The sequence below is a fragment of the Rhinoraja longicauda genome, chromosome 36 (assembly GCF_053455715.1).
Source record: "Rhinoraja longicauda isolate Sanriku21f chromosome 36, sRhiLon1.1, whole genome shotgun sequence".
Lineage (NCBI taxonomy): Eukaryota > Metazoa > Chordata > Chondrichthyes > Rajiformes > Arhynchobatidae > Rhinoraja > Rhinoraja longicauda.
The window spans coordinates 6,418,272-6,439,151 of NC_135988.1; the positions used below are offsets into that span (position 1 = coordinate 6,418,272).

General features: G+C 45.6%; 2 protein-coding genes across 2 annotated transcripts in view; both read left to right on the forward strand.

Moving 5' to 3' along the window:
• LOC144610263 (scavenger receptor cysteine-rich domain-containing protein DMBT1-like) overlaps positions 1–12,693 on the forward strand; it is a 34,456-nt gene extending 21,763 nt beyond the window's left edge. Inside the window, exons 7-9 of the mRNA XM_078428853.1 lie at positions 2,765–3,076; positions 10,475–10,789; positions 12,350–12,693. Coding sequence (XP_078284979.1) covers positions 2,765–3,076; positions 10,475–10,789; positions 12,350–12,693 — 971 coding nt within the window. The remainder of the gene's footprint in view (positions 1–2,764; positions 3,077–10,474; positions 10,790–12,349) is intronic.
• A 1,508-nt stretch (positions 12,694–14,201) lies between these two features.
• LOC144610264 (antigen WC1.1-like) lies at positions 14,202–20,335 on the forward strand (the record flags this gene model as incomplete). The annotated part of the gene is made up of 5 exons (XM_078428854.1): positions 14,202–14,523; positions 15,448–15,765; positions 16,921–17,232; positions 18,473–18,604; positions 20,190–20,335. Coding segments are annotated over 5 exons (1,230 nt in total), but the record flags the coding sequence as incomplete, so codon positions are not given.
• Between the last annotated feature and the right edge of the window lie 545 nt (positions 20,336–20,880).

A 20,880-nucleotide genomic window follows, 5' to 3' on the forward strand; every position in this document is an offset into this window, starting at 1 on the left:
TATATCTAATTAGTAGATACCATAAATGTCAAGATTATACTCGCGAGATGGAGTCTTTCGTTTACTTTCTGGAGACTTGGCTGCTCAACACAGGTGACGAAGAGCAGCTGTAATCACAAGAATGCAACAGATAAGAACCTAGACAGAACTAGGAAGGACTATCCTCCCCACCAATAAATAGGAAAGCCTGCTCTTCAGCAGAATGTTTCAGCTTTGCTATTCTGACTACATTTGTTGCCCAGTGTGTGAGCTCGAGGATTAACCAAATTATAACCTTCTCATCCTCCTTATAGTCCTCAACATTCCCGACAACAATCGCCAAATTGATTAAATAAATAAAAAAAGCTTAGAAATGAAAAGAAGACATAAGATTGCCAGATAAGAGAAAGACAAGGCGTGTAAAATATAAAACTGGAGGGACTGAGGTGTAGTTGGACAAACGCGAAGAGAAAGGCCAGCATTAAAAGTAAAGGATGCGACAGGGTCAGAAAATGTATATCGAGGCAGGAGAAGGATCAAGGTGACTATGGTGGTGAGAGATGTGTGGCCACGGGTGACGGTTGGGGGCAAAGGAAAAGGGGCGATTGGGCGGGAATATCTTGAAATTAAGGAATTCAATGTTCATACCGGTGGGTACCGAACTGGGAGAGAAGAAAGGTTCACCACCGATTTTCCAGCACCCTTTTTTTCCAGAGCCTTTCTAGATTATCGTTTTTCCGGATCAACAGAGGCCTTTGGAGAAGGGGTGGGGGGGGGGGGGGGGGGGGGTCGAGGTCAGCCGCGGAAGTGGGCAATGGGAACGGATGTGATGGCATTGGGGAAGGTCCCGAGGAGGTTTCCAAGAATGATTCCAAGGATTATTGGGTTAACATTTGATGAGTTTTAAGGCACTGGGCCTGTACTCGCCGGAATTCAGTTGAAGGGGCCCTCATTGAAACTTACCAAATAGTAAAGGCCTGGTTAGAGTGAATATGGGGAGGGTTTCCGCTCATGGGAGAGTCTAGGACCAGAGGCCATAGCCTCAGAAAAAAGGGACGTAACTTTGGAAAGGGAAGAGGAAGAAGTTCTTTCGTCACAGAGTAATGAATCTGTAGAATTCATTGCTACAGACGGCTGTGGATGTCAAGTCAATGGAGGTTTGTAAGGCGGAGATTGACAGATTCTTGTTTAATAAGGGTGTCAGGGGTTATGAGGAGAAAGCAGGAGAATGGGGTTGAGAGGGAAAGATAGATCAGCCACGATTGAATGGTGGAATAGACGATGGGCCGAATGGCCTAATTCTTCTTCTCGAACTGACGGTCTCATGGTTCACTCAGCTCTGGTCGGGCTGGAGTTTCAGAGCCCCAGCTCAGGGGACAAAATCGACCCGCAGAGACCTGTGCCGCACATTTTCGGGGGAGGCAGGTTTGAGCGGGCAGGCGACGTTGAACGGGCCAAGGGTTGATAAGATATAATCGAGGTACCTTGAGATGAAAGATAGACAGAAAGTGCAGGATGTCAAGTTGTAGTTGTATAAGACGTTGGCGAGACCGCATTTAGAATATTGTGTTCAGTTCTGGGCACCATGTATGGGAAAGATATTGTCAAGCTTGAAAGGGTTCAGAAAAGATTTACGAGGATGTTGCCAGGACTAGAGGGTGAGCTATAGGGAGGGGTTGAGCAGGCTGGGTCTCAATTCCAAGGAGCGCAGGAGGATGAGAGGAGGGGGGGGGTCTTATAGAGGTGTACAAAATCATGAGAGGAATAGGTCGGGTAGATGCACAGAGTCTCTTGCTCAGAATATGGGAATCGAGGTCCAGAGGACATAGGTTCAAGGTGAAGGGAAAAATATTTAATAGGAATCCGAGTGATAACCTTTTCACACAAAGGGTGGTGGGTTTATGGACCAAGCTTCCAGAGGAGGTAGTTGAAGCTGGGACTATCCCATCGTTTAAGAAACAGTTAGACGTGTACATGGATAGGACAGGTTTGGAGGGTTATGGACAAAGCGCAGGCAGGTGGGACTAGTGTAGCCGGGACATTGCTGGCCGGTGTGGGAAAGTTGGACCGAAGGGCCTGTTTCCACATTGTACCACTCTATGCCTCTATCACACAGTGAGTCCAGCAGCTTCTCCGAAGAAGGATAGGTAACGTTTCGGGTTGGAACCCTTCGTCAGTACCAAACTGATACGCCACCCTTCCTTTTTTCTCCAGAGCTGCTGCCTGACCCGCTGAGTTACGCCAGCACATTGTGTCTATCTTTGGGATAAACTAGCAACTACAGTTATTTTTTTCCACAGTTTGTACTTAGAGATTAGTTTGATGGGACAGGAGCAGACAGATACACTGGATCTGTTAGCGCAGTCTTGCTTGTGGAATTTGTCAAGTTCTTCAGGACGGAATGTTGCATAAATAATAATTATATTCGACTTGTAGAATGAGGTTTGGGTTAATCATTGTCACGTTACTGAGGTAGAGTGAAACGCTTTGTTTTAAATGCTGTGCAAACAGATCAGATACACAACACATATATACAGTAGGTAATGAAGCCATGCCAAAGTACAATATATAGTGCAAAGAAGAAGATACAGAGTGCCGAATATAGTACGCAGCATTTTAGCGCATCATAATAGAGGAAGGAGGAGACGGGGGAGCACATATATCGTTAGTAAGGGACAGGAAAGGTTCTCGCTGATCGTTAGATTTGTGCTGAACTCCAGGAGATGTGTTTGTAAATTGTCTTCATAATTGTGGCTTTCATGATTATGTTTTATATTTTTCTCAGATCACAGAGTGCCAAGATTGGTACCAAAAGATGACCAATGCTCGGGAAGACTGGAAGTGCTGTCTGTTGAAACCTGGGGAACCGTGTGTGACCTGGACTGGGATATGGATGATGCAGATGTGGTGTGCAGTCAGCTTCATTGTGGAGTCGCCGTGTCTGTTCCGAGAGGGGCTTATTTTGGAAAGGGAACTGGCCTTGTACTCAACGATGTATTTGAATGTAAGGGTAATGAGACAATCCTAGGGGACTGTCCGCGTTCGTTCGGAACTCTTCATTGCAACCACACGAGCGACGTCAGTGTGATCTGTTCTGGTGAGTGTCAGCTTTGGAAACTAATTATTAATAAACACTCATTGTACTTGGAAGATTGGGATGATATCTTGCCATTTACTTTTATCAAAGGGTTATAAAATGCTGGGATATGATTGAGCAACACACGACTTTGATGTGATATTGACAAACGTTTTAACTGGCTAAAATTATTTGAAACTTTTCCTTTAGTCCAACATTATTGCAGGTTTATAAACTTCTTCTTTCACGTCCATCATTCAAATGTCACATCACTATCATCGTCATTCCTGAAATGGGCGCAAGCTTCCGGCGACGATCAGTGGGAGCCTCACTTGTACAGTAGATGATGGTGGTAGCAGAATTAGCTCAGGACACTTCAAGTTTCCAGCCCCGCGACGCGGACGCTTCTGCTTTGGGGCCTGGTTTACAATGTGGAGTTCAGAAAAAGGAAATGAAAAGTATCTTGAGTAGGTGATATCCCAGCGATGCAATAGCAATCGTCGAACGAATCCTAATCAAAAATTACCCTGGAGTAAAATAATCAGAGTTGTTTATAAACAAATTTACTTCTTCACTAAAATCTTAGTGCATTTTGAGTGGAACGACAGTTAGCTGCAGGAATGAAAACCATGAACGGCGTTAGATTTAAAAGATTAAACATAGAAACCTACAAGCAAGGATCCCTGCACTCCCAGCGGTGGTGCGGATGAATGGGGGTGGGGGTTATAGAAGACGATGCAACTGCCAGTACGACAGATAGAAAGAAACGTCAGAAGAATGCATGACGATTAAATGTATATTTATCCTATAATTTTTTTTTTGTTGTAAGGAATGAATTTTTGGTCATGTGATCCTTTTATAAATGGGGAACCAATTAGTGCATTAGAACGATTACTTCCCATTAGCATTTACAATAATGTACAAGGAAATAACTTCCTGATCACTCTGAGAGTGAAGAGAGTGTCATCAGAGACCATATCACGCCAAGATGAAGCAACGCTGGATAACAGTATGGAGACAAAATACAGAATTGGATGAATAAATTAAATTAAGACTATGACGGTTTTGAAACAATGAGGTCCAAAGAGTTACCGGGAGGAGAGGATGGGGAACCAGAATAATGTACCAGAATTATTTACATCGGCGAAACCAAGCGCAGGCTTGGCGATCGCTTCGCTCAACACCTGCGCTCGGTCCGCATTGACCAAACTGGTCTCCCGGTGGCCGAGCACTTCAACTCCCCCTCCCATTCCCAGTTTGACCTTTCTGTCATGGGCCTCCTCCAGTGCCATAGTGAGGCCCACCGGAAATTGGAGGAACAGCACCTCATATTTCGCCTGGGCAGCTTGCAGCCCAGTGGTATGAACATCGACTTTTCCAACTTTAGGTAGTTCCTCTGTCCCTCTCTTCCCCTCCTCCTTCCCAGATCTCTCTCTATCTTCCTGTCTCCACCTATACCCTTCCTTTGTCCCGCCCCCCTGACATCAGTCTGAAGACGGGTCTCGACCCGAAAAGTCACCCATTCCTTCTCTCCCGAGATGCTGCCTGACCTGCTGAGTTACTCCAGTATTTTGTGAAAAAATACCTTCGATTTGTACCAGCACCTGCAGTTATTTTCTTATAGAATAATGTATTTGTGTCCATAACGAAGGTTTAAACCAGTGTGCCGTGGGGATGCGAACCTGACAGGAGTCAGGAGCGAAGTAAACTAATGGGAAAATGGAACATGGTAAAGGAATTGCTTTAAAGTAGAAAGACACAAAGTCATAATGGGTTTCATCCCCACATCTGCCCTCCACCTCGTCCAACCCAAAATTGGAAACATAGAATGAAGGAAAAATGAACACATATAATAGGCCAGTGAAAACAGTACGCATGATGAATTTTAATATTGTGGCATTTAGCAAAAGAAAGGATTGGCAAGGGGAAATATCAACTATTTGCCGGCATGAGCAGAGGGAAATTTAATCCTTGCAAAATGGAAAATTTGATGGGTTGGCTTAACGTTTCCAGAAAACGCGGTGACAAAGAAAAATTAAAATTCGGCAAAGGACAGAGAGAACATTGAGAAACGAAAACACTGTAACTTACCGACACGTAGGGAGAATTTAAACAGCGGAATAAGGAAATAATTTAGCAGATTGAAAAGTCCGGGAGCAGAGCAAGGACGCCCGTTGGCTGAGCAGTAAAGTAAGTGCTAATCACAGTTGAACAGGCAGTTAAAAAGAGCGCCAAAAGGAAGTAGTAGTCAATTTGAAAAGTCCGGGAGCAGAGCAAGGACGCCCGTTGGCTGAGCAGTAAAGTAAGTGCTAATCACAGTTGAACAGGCAGTTTAAGTGAGAAGTCAGGTAAATTGGACAATCAGGCAATTTAAATTGGTGATATAAGCAAGGCTTACAAAAGGGTGCAGCCCAGTGAGGGAAGTGCCCAGTGAGGGAAGTGCCCAGTGAGGGAAGTGCCCAGTGAGGGAAGTGCCCAGTGAGGGAAGTGCCCAGTGAGGGAAGTGCCCAGTGAGGGAAGTGCCCAGTGAGGGAAGTGCCCAGTGAGGGAAGTGCCCAGTGAGGGAAGTGCCCAGTGAGGGAAGTGCCCAGTGAGGGAAGTGCCCAGTGAGGGAAGTGCCCAGTGAGGGAAGTGCCCAGTGAGGGAAGTGCCCAGTGAGGGAAGTGCCCAGTGAGGGAAGTGCCCAGTGAGGGAAGTGCCCAGTGAGGGAAGTGCCCAGTGAGGGAAGTGCCCAGTGAGAAAAGTGAGAGTCTTTGGCGAGTAGGCTGAGGTGAGGAGGATACCATTGTTTTAAGCCAGAGCTGGTTATAGGCACAAGGTGATGGCGGAAAAGTTGGTGCGGTGTGTTTCCTGCAGGATGTGGGAAGACGGGGACGTCGCGGGAGCTTCTGGGAGCTACACCTGCAAGAACTGTGTCCAGGTGCAGCTCCTGAAGGGACGTGTGGTGGAGTTGGAGAGGCAGTTGGATGACCTCAGGGCCATCCGGGAATGCGAGAGTTTCCTGGACAGGACCTATTGTGAGGCTGTCACGCCAAGGGTCCAGGTCGAGCGAAGGTGGGAGACTGTTTCAGGGGGGAGTGGACGTGGACTACAGGAGACCCCAGTGGCTGTGCCTATTGCAAATAGGTATACCCTCTTGGGAACTGTCGGGGCAGAAGACGTTTCCAGTCTGAGTGGCGGAAGTCCGAGTGGCGGACCTGTTGGCAAGGATACTCGACAGGGGAGACCGAAGTCTGGAAGAGCCGTAGTGGTCGGTGACTCCATAGTCCGAGGGACGGACAGAAGATTCTGTGGCAGCAGGAGGGACTTGAGGATGGTCTGTTGCCTCCCTGGTGCCAGGGTTCAACACATCACCGACCGGCTTCAGAAAATCCTAGCGAGGGAAGGCGATCAACCTGAAGTCGTTGTGCACGTGGGCACGAATGACGTCGGGCGGAAGAGGAAGGAGGTGCTACAGCGGGAGTTTAGAGAGTTGGGAAAAACGCTGAGAAGTAGGACGTCGAAGGTAGTTATCTCTGGACTGCTACCGGTACCTCGTGCTGGTGAGGCCAGGAACAGAGAGATAGAGGGTATGAATTTATGGCTGAGGGACTGGTGCAGAGAGCAGGGATTTAGATTTCTGGACCACTGGGATCTCTTCTGGGCTAGGGGTGACTTGTACAAAAGGGACGGGTTGCATCTTAACAGCAGGGGGACAAACATTCTGGCAGGCAGGTTTGCTAGTGTGACACCTGTGGCTTTAAACTAAGTAGTGGGGGGGAGGGGTTAACAAATTGTGAATATGAAGATGAGGTAAAAGGGAATACAGGAGATATTGCAAAAGACTCTCGGAAGAATGGGAACAGAAGTTCTAGAGCGGAAAAGAAATTAAGGGCAGGGCCAATTGTGAACGATGTGAGAGGGGAGGTAAATACAGAAGTTAAAGTGTTGTACTTAAATGCGCGTAGTATAAAAAATAAAGTGGATGAGCTTGAGGCTCAGTTAGTCATGGGCAAGTATGATGTTGTAGGGATCACTGAGACATGGCTACAAGAGGACCAGGGCTGGGAACTGAATATTCAGGGGTACACAACGTATAGAAAAGACAGACAGGTGGGCAGAGGGGGTGGGGTTGCTCTGATGGTAAGGAATGATATTCATTCCCTTGCAAGGGGTGACATAGAATCAGGAGATGTTGAATCAGTATGGATAGAAATGAGAAATTGTAAGGGTAAAAAGACCCTAATGGGAGTTATCTATAGGCCCCCAAACAGTAGCCTCGACTTAGGGTGCAAGTTAAATCAGGAGATAAAATTGGCGTGTCAAAAATGTAATGCTACGGAGGTTATGGGAGATTTCAACATGCAGGTAGACTGGGAAAATCAGGTTGGAAATGGACCCCAGGAAAGAGAGTTTGTAGAGTGCCTTCGAGATGGATTCTTAGAACAGCTTGTACTGGAGCCTACCAGGGAGAAGGCAATTCTGGATTTAGTGTTGTGTAATGATCCTGATCTGATAAGGGGACTAGAGGTAAAAGAGCCATTAGGAGGCAGTGATCACAACATGATAAGTTTTACTCTGCAAATGGAAAGGCAGAAGGGAAAATCGGAAGTGTCGGTATTACAGTATAGCAAAGGGGATTACAGAGGCATGAGGCGGGAGCTGGCCAAAATTGATTGGAAGGAGGCCCTAGCAGGGAAGACGGTAGAACAGCAATGGCAGGTATTCCTGGGAATAATGCAGAGGTTGCAGGATCAATTTATTCCAAAGAGGTGGAAAGACTCTAAGGGGAGTAAGAGACACCTGTGGCTGACAAGGGAAGTCAGGGACAGCATAAAAATTAAGGAGAGGAAGTATAACATAGCAAAGAAGAGTGGGAAGACAGAGGATTGGGACTCTTTTAAAGAGCAACAAAAGTTAACTAAAAAGGCAATACGAGGAGAAAAGATGAGGTACGAGGGTAAACTAGCCAATAATATAAAGGAGGATAGCAAAAGTTTTTTTAGGTACGTGAAGAGGAAAAAATAGTCAAGGCAAATGTGGGTCCCTTGAAGACAGAAGCAGGGGAATTTATTATGGGGAACAAAGAAATGGCAGACGAGTTAAACCGTTACTTTGGATCTGTCTTCACTGAGGAAGATACACACAATCTCCCAAATGTTCTAGGGGCTGGAGAACCTAGGGTGATGGAGGAACTGAAGGAAATCCACATTAGGCAGGAAATGGTTTTGGGTAGACTGATGGGACTGAAGGCTGATAAATCCCCAGGGCCTGATGGTCTGCATCCCAGAGTACTTAAGGAGGTGGCTCTAGAAATAGTGGAAGCATTGGAGATCATTTTTCAATGTTCTATAGATTCAGGATCAGTTCCTGTGGATTGGAGAATAGCAAATGTTATCCCACTTTTTAAGAAAGGAGGGAGAGAGAAAACGGGTAATTATAGACCAGTTAGTCTGACATCAGTGGTGGGGAAAATGCTGGAGTCAATTATAAAAGACGAAATTGCTGAGCATTTGGATAGCAGTAACGGGATCGTTCCGAGTCAGCATGGATTTACGAAGGGGAAATCATGCTTGACAAATCTACTGGAATTTTTTGAGGATGTAACTAGGAAAATTGACAAGGGAGAGTAGTGGATGTGGTGTACCTCGACTTTCAGAAAGCCTTCGACAAGGTCCCACATAGGAGATTAGTGGGCAAAATTAGGGCACATGGTATTGGGGGTAGGGTACTGACATGGATAGAAAATTGGTTAACAGACAGAAAGCAAAGAGTGGGGATAAATGGGTCCCTTTCGGAATGGCAGGCAGTGACCAGTGGGGTACCGCAAGGTTCGGTGCTGGGACCCCAGCTATTTACGATATACATTAATGACTTAGACGAAGGGATTAAAAGTACCATTAGCAAATTTGCAGATGATACTAAGTTGGGGGGTAGTGTGAATTGTGAGGAAGATGCAATAAGGCTGCAGGGTGACCTGGACAGGTTGTGTGAGTGGGCGGATACATGGCAGATGCAGTTTAATGTAGATAAGTGTGAGGTTATTCACTTTGGAAGTAAGAATAGAAAGGCAGATTATTATCTGAATGGTGTCAAGTTAGGAGGAGGGGGAGTTCAACGAGATCTGGGTGTCCTAGTGCATCAGTCAATGAAAGGAAGCATGCAGGTTCAGCAGGCAGTGAAGAAAGCCAATGGAATGTTGGCCTTCGTAACAAGAGGAGTTGAGTATAGGAGCAAAGAGGTCCTTCTACAGTTGTACCGGGCCCTGGTGAGACCGCACCTGGAGTACTGTGTGCAGTTTTGGTCTCCAAATTTGAGGAAGGATATTCTTGCTATGGAGGGCGTGCAGCGTAGGTTCACTAGATTAATTCCCGGAATGGCGGGACTGTCGTATGTTGAAAGGCTGGAGCGATTGGGCTTGTATACACTGGAATTTAGAAGGATGAGGGGGGATCTTATTGAAACATATAAGATAATTAGGGGATTGGACACATTAGAGGCAGATAACATGTTCCCAATGTTGGGGGAGTCCAGAACAAGGGGCCACAGTTTGAGAATAAGGGGTAGGCCATTTAGAACGGAGATGAGGAAGAACTTTTTCAGTCAGAGGGTGGTGAAGGTGTGGAATTCTCTGCCTCAGAAGGCAGTGGAGGCCAGTTCGTTGGATGCTTTCAAGAGAGAGCTGGATAGAGCTCTTAAGGATAGCGGAGTGAGGGGGTATGGGGAGAAGGCAGGAACGGGGTACTGATTGATAGTGATCAGCCCTGATTGCATTGAATGGCGGTGCTGGCTCGAAGGGCTGAATGGCCTACTCCTGCACCTATTGTCTATTGTCTATTGTCTATTAATTTTATAAAATGTTGAGTCTATCTTAGCAATTAATTGGAGTTGCTGCAGCCCCCTGTGCCTTTCACTCGGAACCAGCATCTGCGCTTCGTTGTTCCCAAATTCTGCTGGTTTTTCTTGTGCGAGAAGCCATTGGGCGATACATAAGTGAAAGAGAGTGGGTAAAAAAAATACGGCCGATGTAGTAGTGTGTTGAAAAATGAAGTGTACAATTACAAGACCATCAACTTGACCAGGGGCGGGCTTGATGAAATACTCACGGAAGGCCTTCTTGCTACCAGCATATATAAAGTTTCAGGTAGTGGTGGTCATTCTGGTGAACGCTCAAAAACCGTAAGTACTGCAGACCAGATCTGAGCAAATTTGTACAGGACTTAAAACTAAAGTCTTGTAAAATGACGACCCCGACGTGCCGTGTTGAAGCCGGTACACTATTCATGGTGTGTATTGAAATATCACCACACAGACACACTTGGAAGGTGGACGGTTAGAAAATGAGCAAAAATAAACAAACAATCTCTCTCTCCCTTTCATAATTTCCCTTCATTCTTAGTGGGAGTATTTAACTGTCTTCATTTATTCCCTTTAAAACAGGGAACCATGGACCACGACTGGTGGGTGGGAATGATAGATGCTCTGGCCGGGTGGAAGTTCTACATGGAGACGAGTGGGGGACAGTATGCGATCAGTACTTTAGCTTGCTTGATGCCGGCGTGGTCTGTGAACAACTACAGTGCGGCGCAGTGAAGGCAACTCCCGGAGGTGCTTACTTTGGCCAAGGATCCGGCCCTGTGTGGAAGGAGAACTACCACTGTCGGGGGAACGAGTCCCGATTAGCTGACTGTCCAGTCTTACCCAGGGATCAGATGAGTTGTTCACACAGTAACGACGCCGGTCTCATCTGCTCAGGTGAGTCACCAAATGTCATTGAACTGAAAAACAGAGTTGCCCAGTCGCAGGGATGTTTACACGGTGAATCTTTTAACCATTGAAAACACCTGCCGTTTCCTGAGGACCATCTTTATTTTCTTTTTAGAAGGACTTCAGGTGCCTTCTTTCCCATCCCCCACTGATAGGGTACAGGGGGCAATTGTTATGCGGCATTGTCATCCACCGATAGACTGAATTTGAGGACGCAGTGCAGAATTGTTTAGTTTATGAAATTGTTTCTATGGATGGTAACAGAGATTGTAGCTAGTAAAGATAGTAAGGACATTACGAAGGATAATAACTGTTTACTGAATTATGTTACTAAGGATAGAGGTGAATGGCGATTTGTACAGTCAGGTTCTAATTATCGGTTCACTGCAACAATACACATATATAAATAAATCACACTGCTGCAGAGATCTGAGAAAGACGTTCTAGGAAGAATGGGACATGAAATTTGAAATGGCTTAGTGCTAAAGTCATGCATTCTTTCAAGAGCTAGACTCTAAAACTTGAAGTAACTCAGCGGGTCAGACAGCGTCAGGATAGTTGACTTTTCTGGTCGAGATCCTTCTTTAGTCATCTATTCCTTTTCTCCAGAGATGCTATCTGACCCGCTCAGTTACTGTAGCTTTTTGCGTCTATCTTCGGTTTAAACCAGCATCTGCAATATGGAATGAGAAATGGAAGAATCATTTTTTCATGGCATGGTATGGTTCCAGGAATGGTATCACAAAATGCAGGAGTAACTCAACGGGTCAGTCAGCATCTCAGGAGAGAAGGAATGGGTGACGTTTCAGGTCGAGGCCCTTCTTCAGACTGATGTGAGGGGAGGGGACGGGACAAAGATAGGATCCAGTGGGAGACAGGAAGACAGTGGGAGAACTGGGAATGGTGAGGGGAAAGGGAGGGACAGAGGAACTATCTGAAGTTAGGGAAATCATTGTTCATACCGCTGGGCTGTAGCTGCCCAAGCGAAATATAAGATGCTTTCCCTCCAATTTGCGGTGAGCCTCACTATGACAATGGACGCGGCCCATGGCAGAAAGGTCAGACTGGGAGTGGGAGGGGGAGTTGAAGTGTTCAGCCGCCGGGAGATCAGGTTGGTGAAGGCGGACTGAGCGAAGGTCTTGAGCGAAACGATCGCCGAGCCTGCGTTTGGTCTCGCCGACATAGAGAAGTTGACATCTGGAACAGCGGATACAATAGATGAGGTTGGAGGAGGTGAAGGTGAACCTCTGCCGCACCTGGAAAAACTGTTTTGATCCTTGTGTTATCATTTATTAGTTTTTCTTCAATAGCCAGTTTATTCTTTGTTACTGGGCCCATTTCTCTTGGCGAGTCACATAGGTTTCTCGGCATTGTTTTATGTAGACGTGGGTGGAATGCTTCTATGCAGTTTAACTGCCAATGTGACATGTGGACAATTGATGCAGAAAATATTCCTTAAAACTAATAGATGACCAGGTAAATGCTGAGACGTTATTGGATGTTATGGCTTCAGTTTAATTGTTTAACCCAACATGTTTTGTTTTGTAGATGAAAGTTGGTCTCTGAGACTGATCAATGGAACCAGCCGCTGCGACGGCCGAGTGGAGGTTTACCACAATGGCAGATGGGTGAGAGTGCAGGATAGCGCCTGGAACATCAATGATTCCAACGTTGTCTGCAGAGAGTTGGGCTGCGGCTACGCCATATTCGCATACAACTCTTCAAGTTACGGAGAGGGTGAGCTGCCCGCGTGGGTGAACAACGTCCAGTGTGAAGGAAACGAGTCGCAGCTCCGAAAGTGTAACACATTTACGCTGAATCCGATATCCAACGACAGCACCGGCGTTGGAGTCCTGTGCTCAGGTGAATATTGTCGTGAAGATTCAACTTAGAAATTGTAATGACTGTTCGTGACTCCAGAAATTTCGAGTTGTAAAATCAAATACGCCACCTGGGTTTTCGACTTGTCATGTTGGGAGAGCACAGAAAATGAAGAATGCTTTATTTATCCGTTGGGTTCAATCTAATCAATGGTCCGAAATAGCATATCTTTATTTACCAACTTAAATTCCTTGTTGATAAAATATACATTACATATCTGAGATCCCTTTCAACTATGCTGGAGACCTGTACAATATTCGAGGCGCATACACACAACCACCCACACACACACATACACACACACACACACACACACACACACACACACACACACACACACACACACACACACACACACACACACACACACACACACACACACACTCACACACAAATACTATCACACACACACACACTCATACACAAACACTATCCCACCAACAGGCACATACGTACGCACACATCAGCGCATACACATTTATATATTAGCCTTGAGAAAGTTATAATTTAGTTTAAAGATACATCATGGAAACAGGCCCTTCGGCCCATTGAGTCCACCCCGAAGATTGATTACCCATTTACATTGGTTCTCTATTGTCCCACTGCTGGGGGGGGGGTTAACGGAGGCCATTTAACCTACAAACGCGCCAGTCTTTAGGATCTGGGTGAAACCCATTTGGTCACGTGTGAAACGTGTGAACTCCACACAGACAGTACCTGAGGTCAGGATCGAACCGGGGTCTCAGGTAGTGTGAGACCACAGCATTACCAGCTGCGCCGCTGAAGAGTTAGCTCCCACGAGACTGCAAAGCAACTTAAAACAAAATACATGGCAGTGCATTTGCAACATTCCCCACTCTCGGACCTGAGTGTAAAGAGGGGGGTTATCCACATATAGAGACATCCACTGTGGGAGGGCCCGCTCCATTTCCAGTCTGCAGAACGGATCAGCAGCTCCAGAGAGCAGGCGATGGTGAGTGTGGGGAGGGTGATGGTGTGTGAGAGAAATGTGGACAAGTAACGCCGCCATGTGGTTGGAACAACACAGGGCAACTTCCCGAGGGGTAGATTCCGAGGGCTGTGGTTGCAGAAGACGCAGAAGAACGTGGACATTGCAATGGTGTGATTAATGGCTTATTGAGAACCAAAAAATGTCAACACTGATGCTAGTTTTATCCAACTTGAACGTGACTTTTAAAACTTAAATTTAAAAAATGCAAACTTTAAATTAAGACTGTACTCACACATTTTTACATCTGCGATTTGGGTTTTGTCTGCTCATTTTATTTAACTGTATTGCTTTGTATGGTAATGTGCAAAGTTTTTAACTATTGTACATACTGCATTGTATTTCTTTTCTTGGATGCCCAACGACATCAGGCTAAGGGACTGTCGATGAAAAATAGCCTGTCGGCTAACTCGAGTACACTTACATTTGTTGGAATGTCAATTAATTTACACTGTCCCTTTTTCAAATAAATTTTAAAAATAAAATAAATAACAACTCGTGTGTATTTGTTCAACAGACCATCTCCAATTACGGGTGGCTGGGGGTGGAAGTACATGTGCTGGACGAGTGGAGATTTATTACCGTGGGTCTTGGGGCACAGTTTGTGATGACTCCTGGGACCTGGTCGACGCTAACGTGGTCTGCAGGCAGCTAGGTTGCGGATATGCTGTGGAAGATAAAATTCCGGGATTCTGTGGACGAGCTAATGGCCAGATTTGGTTGGATGAAGTAAGATGCTCGGGTAACGAATCATACCTCTGGAACTGTTCCTCCGCACCGTGGGGTCGGCACGATTGCAGCCATAAGGAGGATGTGACGGTGAAATGTTCTGGTAAGGATACTTTCGGTCCACTGTTTTTCTGCAGCACAGAGTGGGAAACCTCATTCCGGAGATGTATTCAATAATTTATCGCACACACTGCGAGCATTGAATCTCGATGATGGAATAGAGATGATGGAAGTCTGCATAGGAGTGTAGGAAAATAACTGCAGATGCTGGTACAAATCGAAGGTATCACAAAATGCTGGAGTAATTCAGCGGGTCAGGCATACACAAAATCAGTCTGAAGAACGATCTCGACCCCAAACGTCACCCATTCCTTCTCTCCAGAGATGCTGCCTGACCCGCTGAGTTACTTCAGCATTTTGTGATACCTCTCTCTGAATAGGTTTTCTACTCAGCTACACCAATCTCTCCCAACCTCCCGTGTACCTATCTCATTTCGCCCTCGGCTGTTGTCAGGGGACACGCAATTTGTCCATATTTTCCGAAACAGCCAGACGAGATGTTTATCCTTTCGGCATTTTCGGCACATACATTGTGGGCGGAGGAACCTGTTCCTGTGCTGACCGGTTCGGTGTTATTTTCTTGTATGAACGTGAGATATTCCCTTGGCCCCTTTTTATTTCATACTCTTGCTCTGGGGATCATGATTTGAAATTTTCAGCTCGACTTTAAATAATCGGTTTAATTAAATGGAGTATGTGCTCTCAGGGTCAGATCGGTCGCAGAACTGAAACAAGATTGCACCACTTAACACACATATGTCCCTGACCTCCACTTTCAGCGATACAATAGAACAGCTGACATTGTGATTCCCTCTTCACCAATCTGTTCTCGACTACCAGCCCCTGTTGAGTTTTTTCAGCGACATCTGCTTTTGTTGAACCAGACCTTTCTCATGCGTGGTTTTTGCTATCAGCGGGATGGATACATATTATGATGACCTATATATCTCATGTGTTCCCTTCACAGAACACAAAGAGATGCGCCTGGTGAACGGAGAGCGGCGGTGTGAAGGGAGAGTGGAAGTGTGGCACAACGGGACATGGGGAACAGTCTGCTCCGAGAAGCTTGAGAGACAAGATGCGGAAGTGATCTGTAAACAAATGAAATGTGGACTCCTCGTATTTATTGATTATGACGCCAAGAAATATGGAGAAGGATCTGGGCCCATATGGATGGATGAGATGAAATGTAGCTCGCACGAGTCAGCCCTTTGGCAGTGCCAATATGACCCTTGGGGACAACACAACTGTGGCCACAACGAGGATGCAGGCGTTTCATGTGGAGGTAACATAGGAAAGTCAGCATAGAATGGCATATTAAACACGTGCGTAAATCCGCCAACATTTCACTGTTCTCAACAGATGCTGAAATGCCCGAGACATCCAGCGGGAAAGGCTGCGACGGTGGAAATGAATCTAAATCTCGCCGTTTACCAGGCGAGTCATTCTACTGCTTGTCAACCCCGGATGTTTGTTTAATAAGTGATTACTAAATAACTGATTATTGTCCTCACCCTCAACAACTTCTCTTTTGACTTCTCTCATGTTCTTCTCGTTAAACGTGTAGCCATGGGGCCATGTATATCTGCCTGTGAACAGTCCTTCTTCCAACGTGCACTGGCATCATTCCCCAAACTCTTTCCTCGCTACTTCGACAATCGCTTCGGGACTGCATCCTGCACCCACGTAGAACTCATTGACTTCATAAACTAGCTTCCAGTATGCCATGAAATTCACTTGAACTCTCTCCCTGACACTTCTCTCTCCTTGCTTGACCTCTATCTCCATCACAGGGAACGGAATATCGAGTCAAGTATCGATTTGACAGGAAGTGCCCCTGTCCTCACACCTCCTCCTTCATCTACTATCATGTCACTGACTTCCACTATTGCACTGACGCCAAACGCCTACTCTCAAATTCTCGGGCTCCATCGCATCTACTCCTAAAATGAGAAATTCCGCTCTCTGACATTCGAAAAAAAAAAATGTCTTTGTAAATGTTGTTTCTACTCCACGGTGGTTCCCTCGTTCCTGTCTCCCATGCGTCCCATAGATCTGCTCGCGCTCCCATCCACCAGTATAAACAAGGATAGAGTTCGTCTGGGCAGAGATATTGGGGACAAGGCAGAAGAATGGAGTTGAGCAGGGAAGACAACCATGGCTGAATGGCGTAGACGATGGGCCGAATGGTCTAATTCTTCTCCTGCAACTTATGAACATGAACTACACCACCCACATCCCCGCCCACCTTGCCTAGATTAGACCCGCCTTCATCTCTCTTGCAGCTACTCCCCCCCCCCCCTTACTAGAATTAGTCTGAAGATGCGTCCAGATCCGAAACGTCACCCACACATGTCATCCAGAAATGCTATCTGACCCACTGGATTACTTCAGCACTCACGTATTTGTAACGGAGTATTTTATTTAACTTCACTAATAGACCTGCAATTGCGGCTTGATGGCGGCAGCAACAATTGCTCCGGAAGGCTTGTGATATTGTTCAATAACAGCTGGGGAACGGTGTGTGATGACTCCTGGGATCTCGCCGATGCCAATGTGGTCTGCAGACAGTTGGGCTGCGGCTCTGCTCGTCGGACTCCAGAAGCGGCTGCCATTGCCCCGGCCTCAGGTGAAATATGGCTCGATGAAGTGAAATGCACAGGAGCTGAATCATTGCTGACCAGCTGTATGTCGTCACCGCTCGGTCAACATGACTGTGATCACAAGGAAGATGTCTTTGTCACCTGTTCTAGTACGTGTTGTTCGGTATATTCCCCGATCTCTACACCCCTTTAATTTCATAGGTTATGAAATTATTTTTATATTGTTTTTGTTTTTTTAATTGAAAACCTAAAGAGTTGGCGTTGCTAAAAACTCTCTAAAACAATATCCACGTCCAGTTTTGATTCCCTCTGGCTCCCGCACTTCAGATATATGTTATTCATGCGACGTTGACCATTAGACTATACGCTATGCAAACAGTGTTGGTATTCGCTTGCTACTGTTTGCTAATTGCTGAGAACATGATAGGTAGTTTTCAGATTGGCTGACTCGACACGTGAAACAGGACTTGCAATATATATTTTTTTAAATGACGTCCAGCTCCATCCAAATATCTCCGTGACAAGACAGGGTATTCGACTCGTTGCAGTATTTTCTTCTCAGGAAGTGTTAGTAAAAGGAATCATATTGCGCCTTTCGGCAAGGATAACTGACCTTTGATTAATGACTGTTAATTAACTGGTACCATGTGTTGGAACCAAGATAATTCGTGAAATTGGGAAGAATTTGTAGGTGAGTGTTCCTATGTTTGGTGGCATATCGATTCCGTGAAAACAGCGCATGCTCTTTAGTAAGATGTGTGTCGAGCAGGTGTCCGGGCTTATGGGGCGAAGGCAGTTGAATGGGGTTAAGAGGGAAAGGTAGATCGGCCATGATTGAAGGGCGGAGTGTACTTGATGGCCTTATTCTGCTCCTGGAACATAGGAGCTTATGAATTGATGGACTGCTGAAACTGAAACTAATATCATGGACTGCTTGATATGTTACCCATAATACATATTATAGATGTCAAGTTTTTTGTAAACTGCATCATATCAAGCAGGAATTTAGAGTTATGCACTTCCATATCCTTTGTGTTCTTCTGATTTGGATTTCATGGCATCGTGGTCAGTGCCAAGCAGTGTGTATGCGGTGTGAATGCACATTATGCCTGAATACAATATTGCAGCTGTTGGCTGGATACAAGGTGTCACTGGTGAGGAATCAGGACTTTCTAGTATATTTTCTATTTATACCAATCCGCACAACACGATAGAGACTTGGGCTTTATTATGGTTTTCCGCTCACCCGTTCTTCTGGTGCAATGCGTGATAGGGTTTTTGGAACATTCCAAGCAAAGCAAGATGCACAACCAGCTTTTTCAAATTCATCAATGGTCCCTGGAAATTTTTACACTTGGGACCAACAGCATCTGTTTTCCATTTATCCAGGAATTTTAATTTCAAAGTTGGAAAACAAGCCGCCCTCCGTGGCTGTTGTGGTTTGCGCAACTCTCGGAATCCTCCTTGTCGTTGAATTTGTCACACTGGTGATAATAACATGCAGGCAATCGGCAAAAAGAGGTGAGGTTCAACTTTACAGCGTTATTATTCCAGAAAATATTTCATAGCACATACTTGGCCAATAAACTTATTCATTCATTCATTCATTCATTCATTCATTCATAGCATGAAGAGACTTTCGTTCACTTTCCATGTGCTCTTTCTTGCATTATGAGCAGTACATGTAACTAAGTGCGGAATGAGATGGTCTTCAATGGTTCCTATTGGAAAGAGCAATTTGTCGTAATAGCACGGAATGTTAAATTGATTCTTGTTTGGGTTCCCCCTCAATTGTTCATTTGACTGTTAATCAACATTCCATTCAACATCCTGCTCAACCCAGTTTCGTGAATGCGTTGCACAATCGCCAATATTCTTATTAGGTTCTATCCCCAAATCTCAAGCTTGCGCTTTCCTCACGTTCTATGTTCCTGCAGTGCTTCATTCCCCATCTCCTTCAATGTATTTGATACAACACAATCTGTCTTTTCCACTTCCTAAATTGACAAACCTGTGGAAACCTCATCTCCTTATCACCCGCTGCCACACTCGTACCATCCGTGTGCATTTGCGAATGCAATCAGTCTTTGAACGGCTTTGCCGGAACGGAACAGAAACAAAGAACTGCTTCCTACTGATGCACACTAGCTTTGATCTTCTTGATGTTCGTAGAATTCGCTAATTTCGGCAAGGAACCATTGGACCTCTTGCGCAATTCTTCAAGTCAAGTCAAATCAAGTCAAATTTATTTGTCACATACACATACACGTTGTGCAGTGAAATGAAAGTGGCAATGCCTGCGGGTTGTGCACAAAAAGAATTACAGTTACAGCATATAAATAAAGTTAATAAGTCACTATTAGTGTCGACAAAAATTTAGTCTCTGGGGTTATAAAAGTTGACAGTCCTGATGGCCTGTGGGAAGAAGCTCCGTCTCATCCTCTCCGTTTTCACAGCGTGACAGCGGAGGCGTTTGCCTGATCGTAGCATCTGGAACAGTCCGTTACTGGGGTGGCAGGGGTCCCTCATGATCTTGCTTGCTCTGGATCTGCACCTCCTGATGTATAGGTCCTGCAGGGGGACGAGTGTAGTTCCCATGGTGCGTTATGCCGAACGCACTACTCTCTGCAGGGCCATCCTGTCCTGGGCAGAGCTGTTCCCAAACCAGACTGTAATTTTGCCGGACAGGATGCTCTCTACAGCCGCAGAGTAGAAGCAGTGAAGGATCCTCAGAGACACTCTGAATTTCCTCAGTTGTCTAAGGTGGTAAAGGCGCTGCTTAGCCTTACCCACCAGTGCGGCAATGTGCGTTGCCCACGTCAGATCCTCTGCGATGCGGACTCCCAAGTATTTAAAACTGCTCACCCTATCCACAATAGACCCATTTATCTCCAGTGGCGTGTACGTCCTTGGATGTTTAGCTCTTCTGAAGTCCACAATCAGCTCCTTTGTTTTAGTGACATTCAAGAGGAGGCTATTGTAACGCCCATCAACAGTTTACCTTGAATATCAACGTTTCCTAATTTTACATGTCATATGCAAAGGACTAACTGTTGAATACTAATCCTGTATATCCACAAGTTACCCCACACTCTCCTTTCAACAGCTGCGGTGATGAGAGGCAAGGGTTCTACCTTTGGCTTTTACGAAGCAATTTATGAAGAGATTGAGGATATTCTCCCTGGAAAGAATTTCAGTCAGACGGATGATTCAGGTGTGTATTTGCACTCGACAGTCGCTCTTCAGCGATAAATATCCCCTCCACTCCAATAACCGTATTAATGATCACTGATTAAAAAGAAAATAATAGTAGCGGATAAATCAGACAAAAGCAAACTGTTGGAGCAACGCAGCGGGTCAGGCAGAATCTATGAAGGAAAATCTACAGATGACCGTTCGTGTTCGTACCCCTCTTCATGTCTGGAGTAGAGCGGAGATGGTTGATAGGAAAAGGCGTGAGGAAATGACAATAGACAATATGTGCAGGAGTATGCCATTCGGCCCTCCGAGCCAGCACCACCATTCAATGTGATTGTAAGACAAATCAATTTGGGGAGGCGCATAAAGATTGCAGGTGATCACAAAGGTTGGAGGTGATAGGAGGGAAGACAAGGTGCTCCAGATGGTGGAATCGGATAAGAAAAAGAGCCAAAAACTGAAATGTAGAAACATTGGGAATTCCTAGGTCAGGGAGAATGGTCGGCGTGGACTGGTAGGGCCGGACAGGCCTGTTTCCATGCTGTAGTTGTTATATATGTTATATGTTATATATGTTATAATGGTGGATAGGTGGGAAA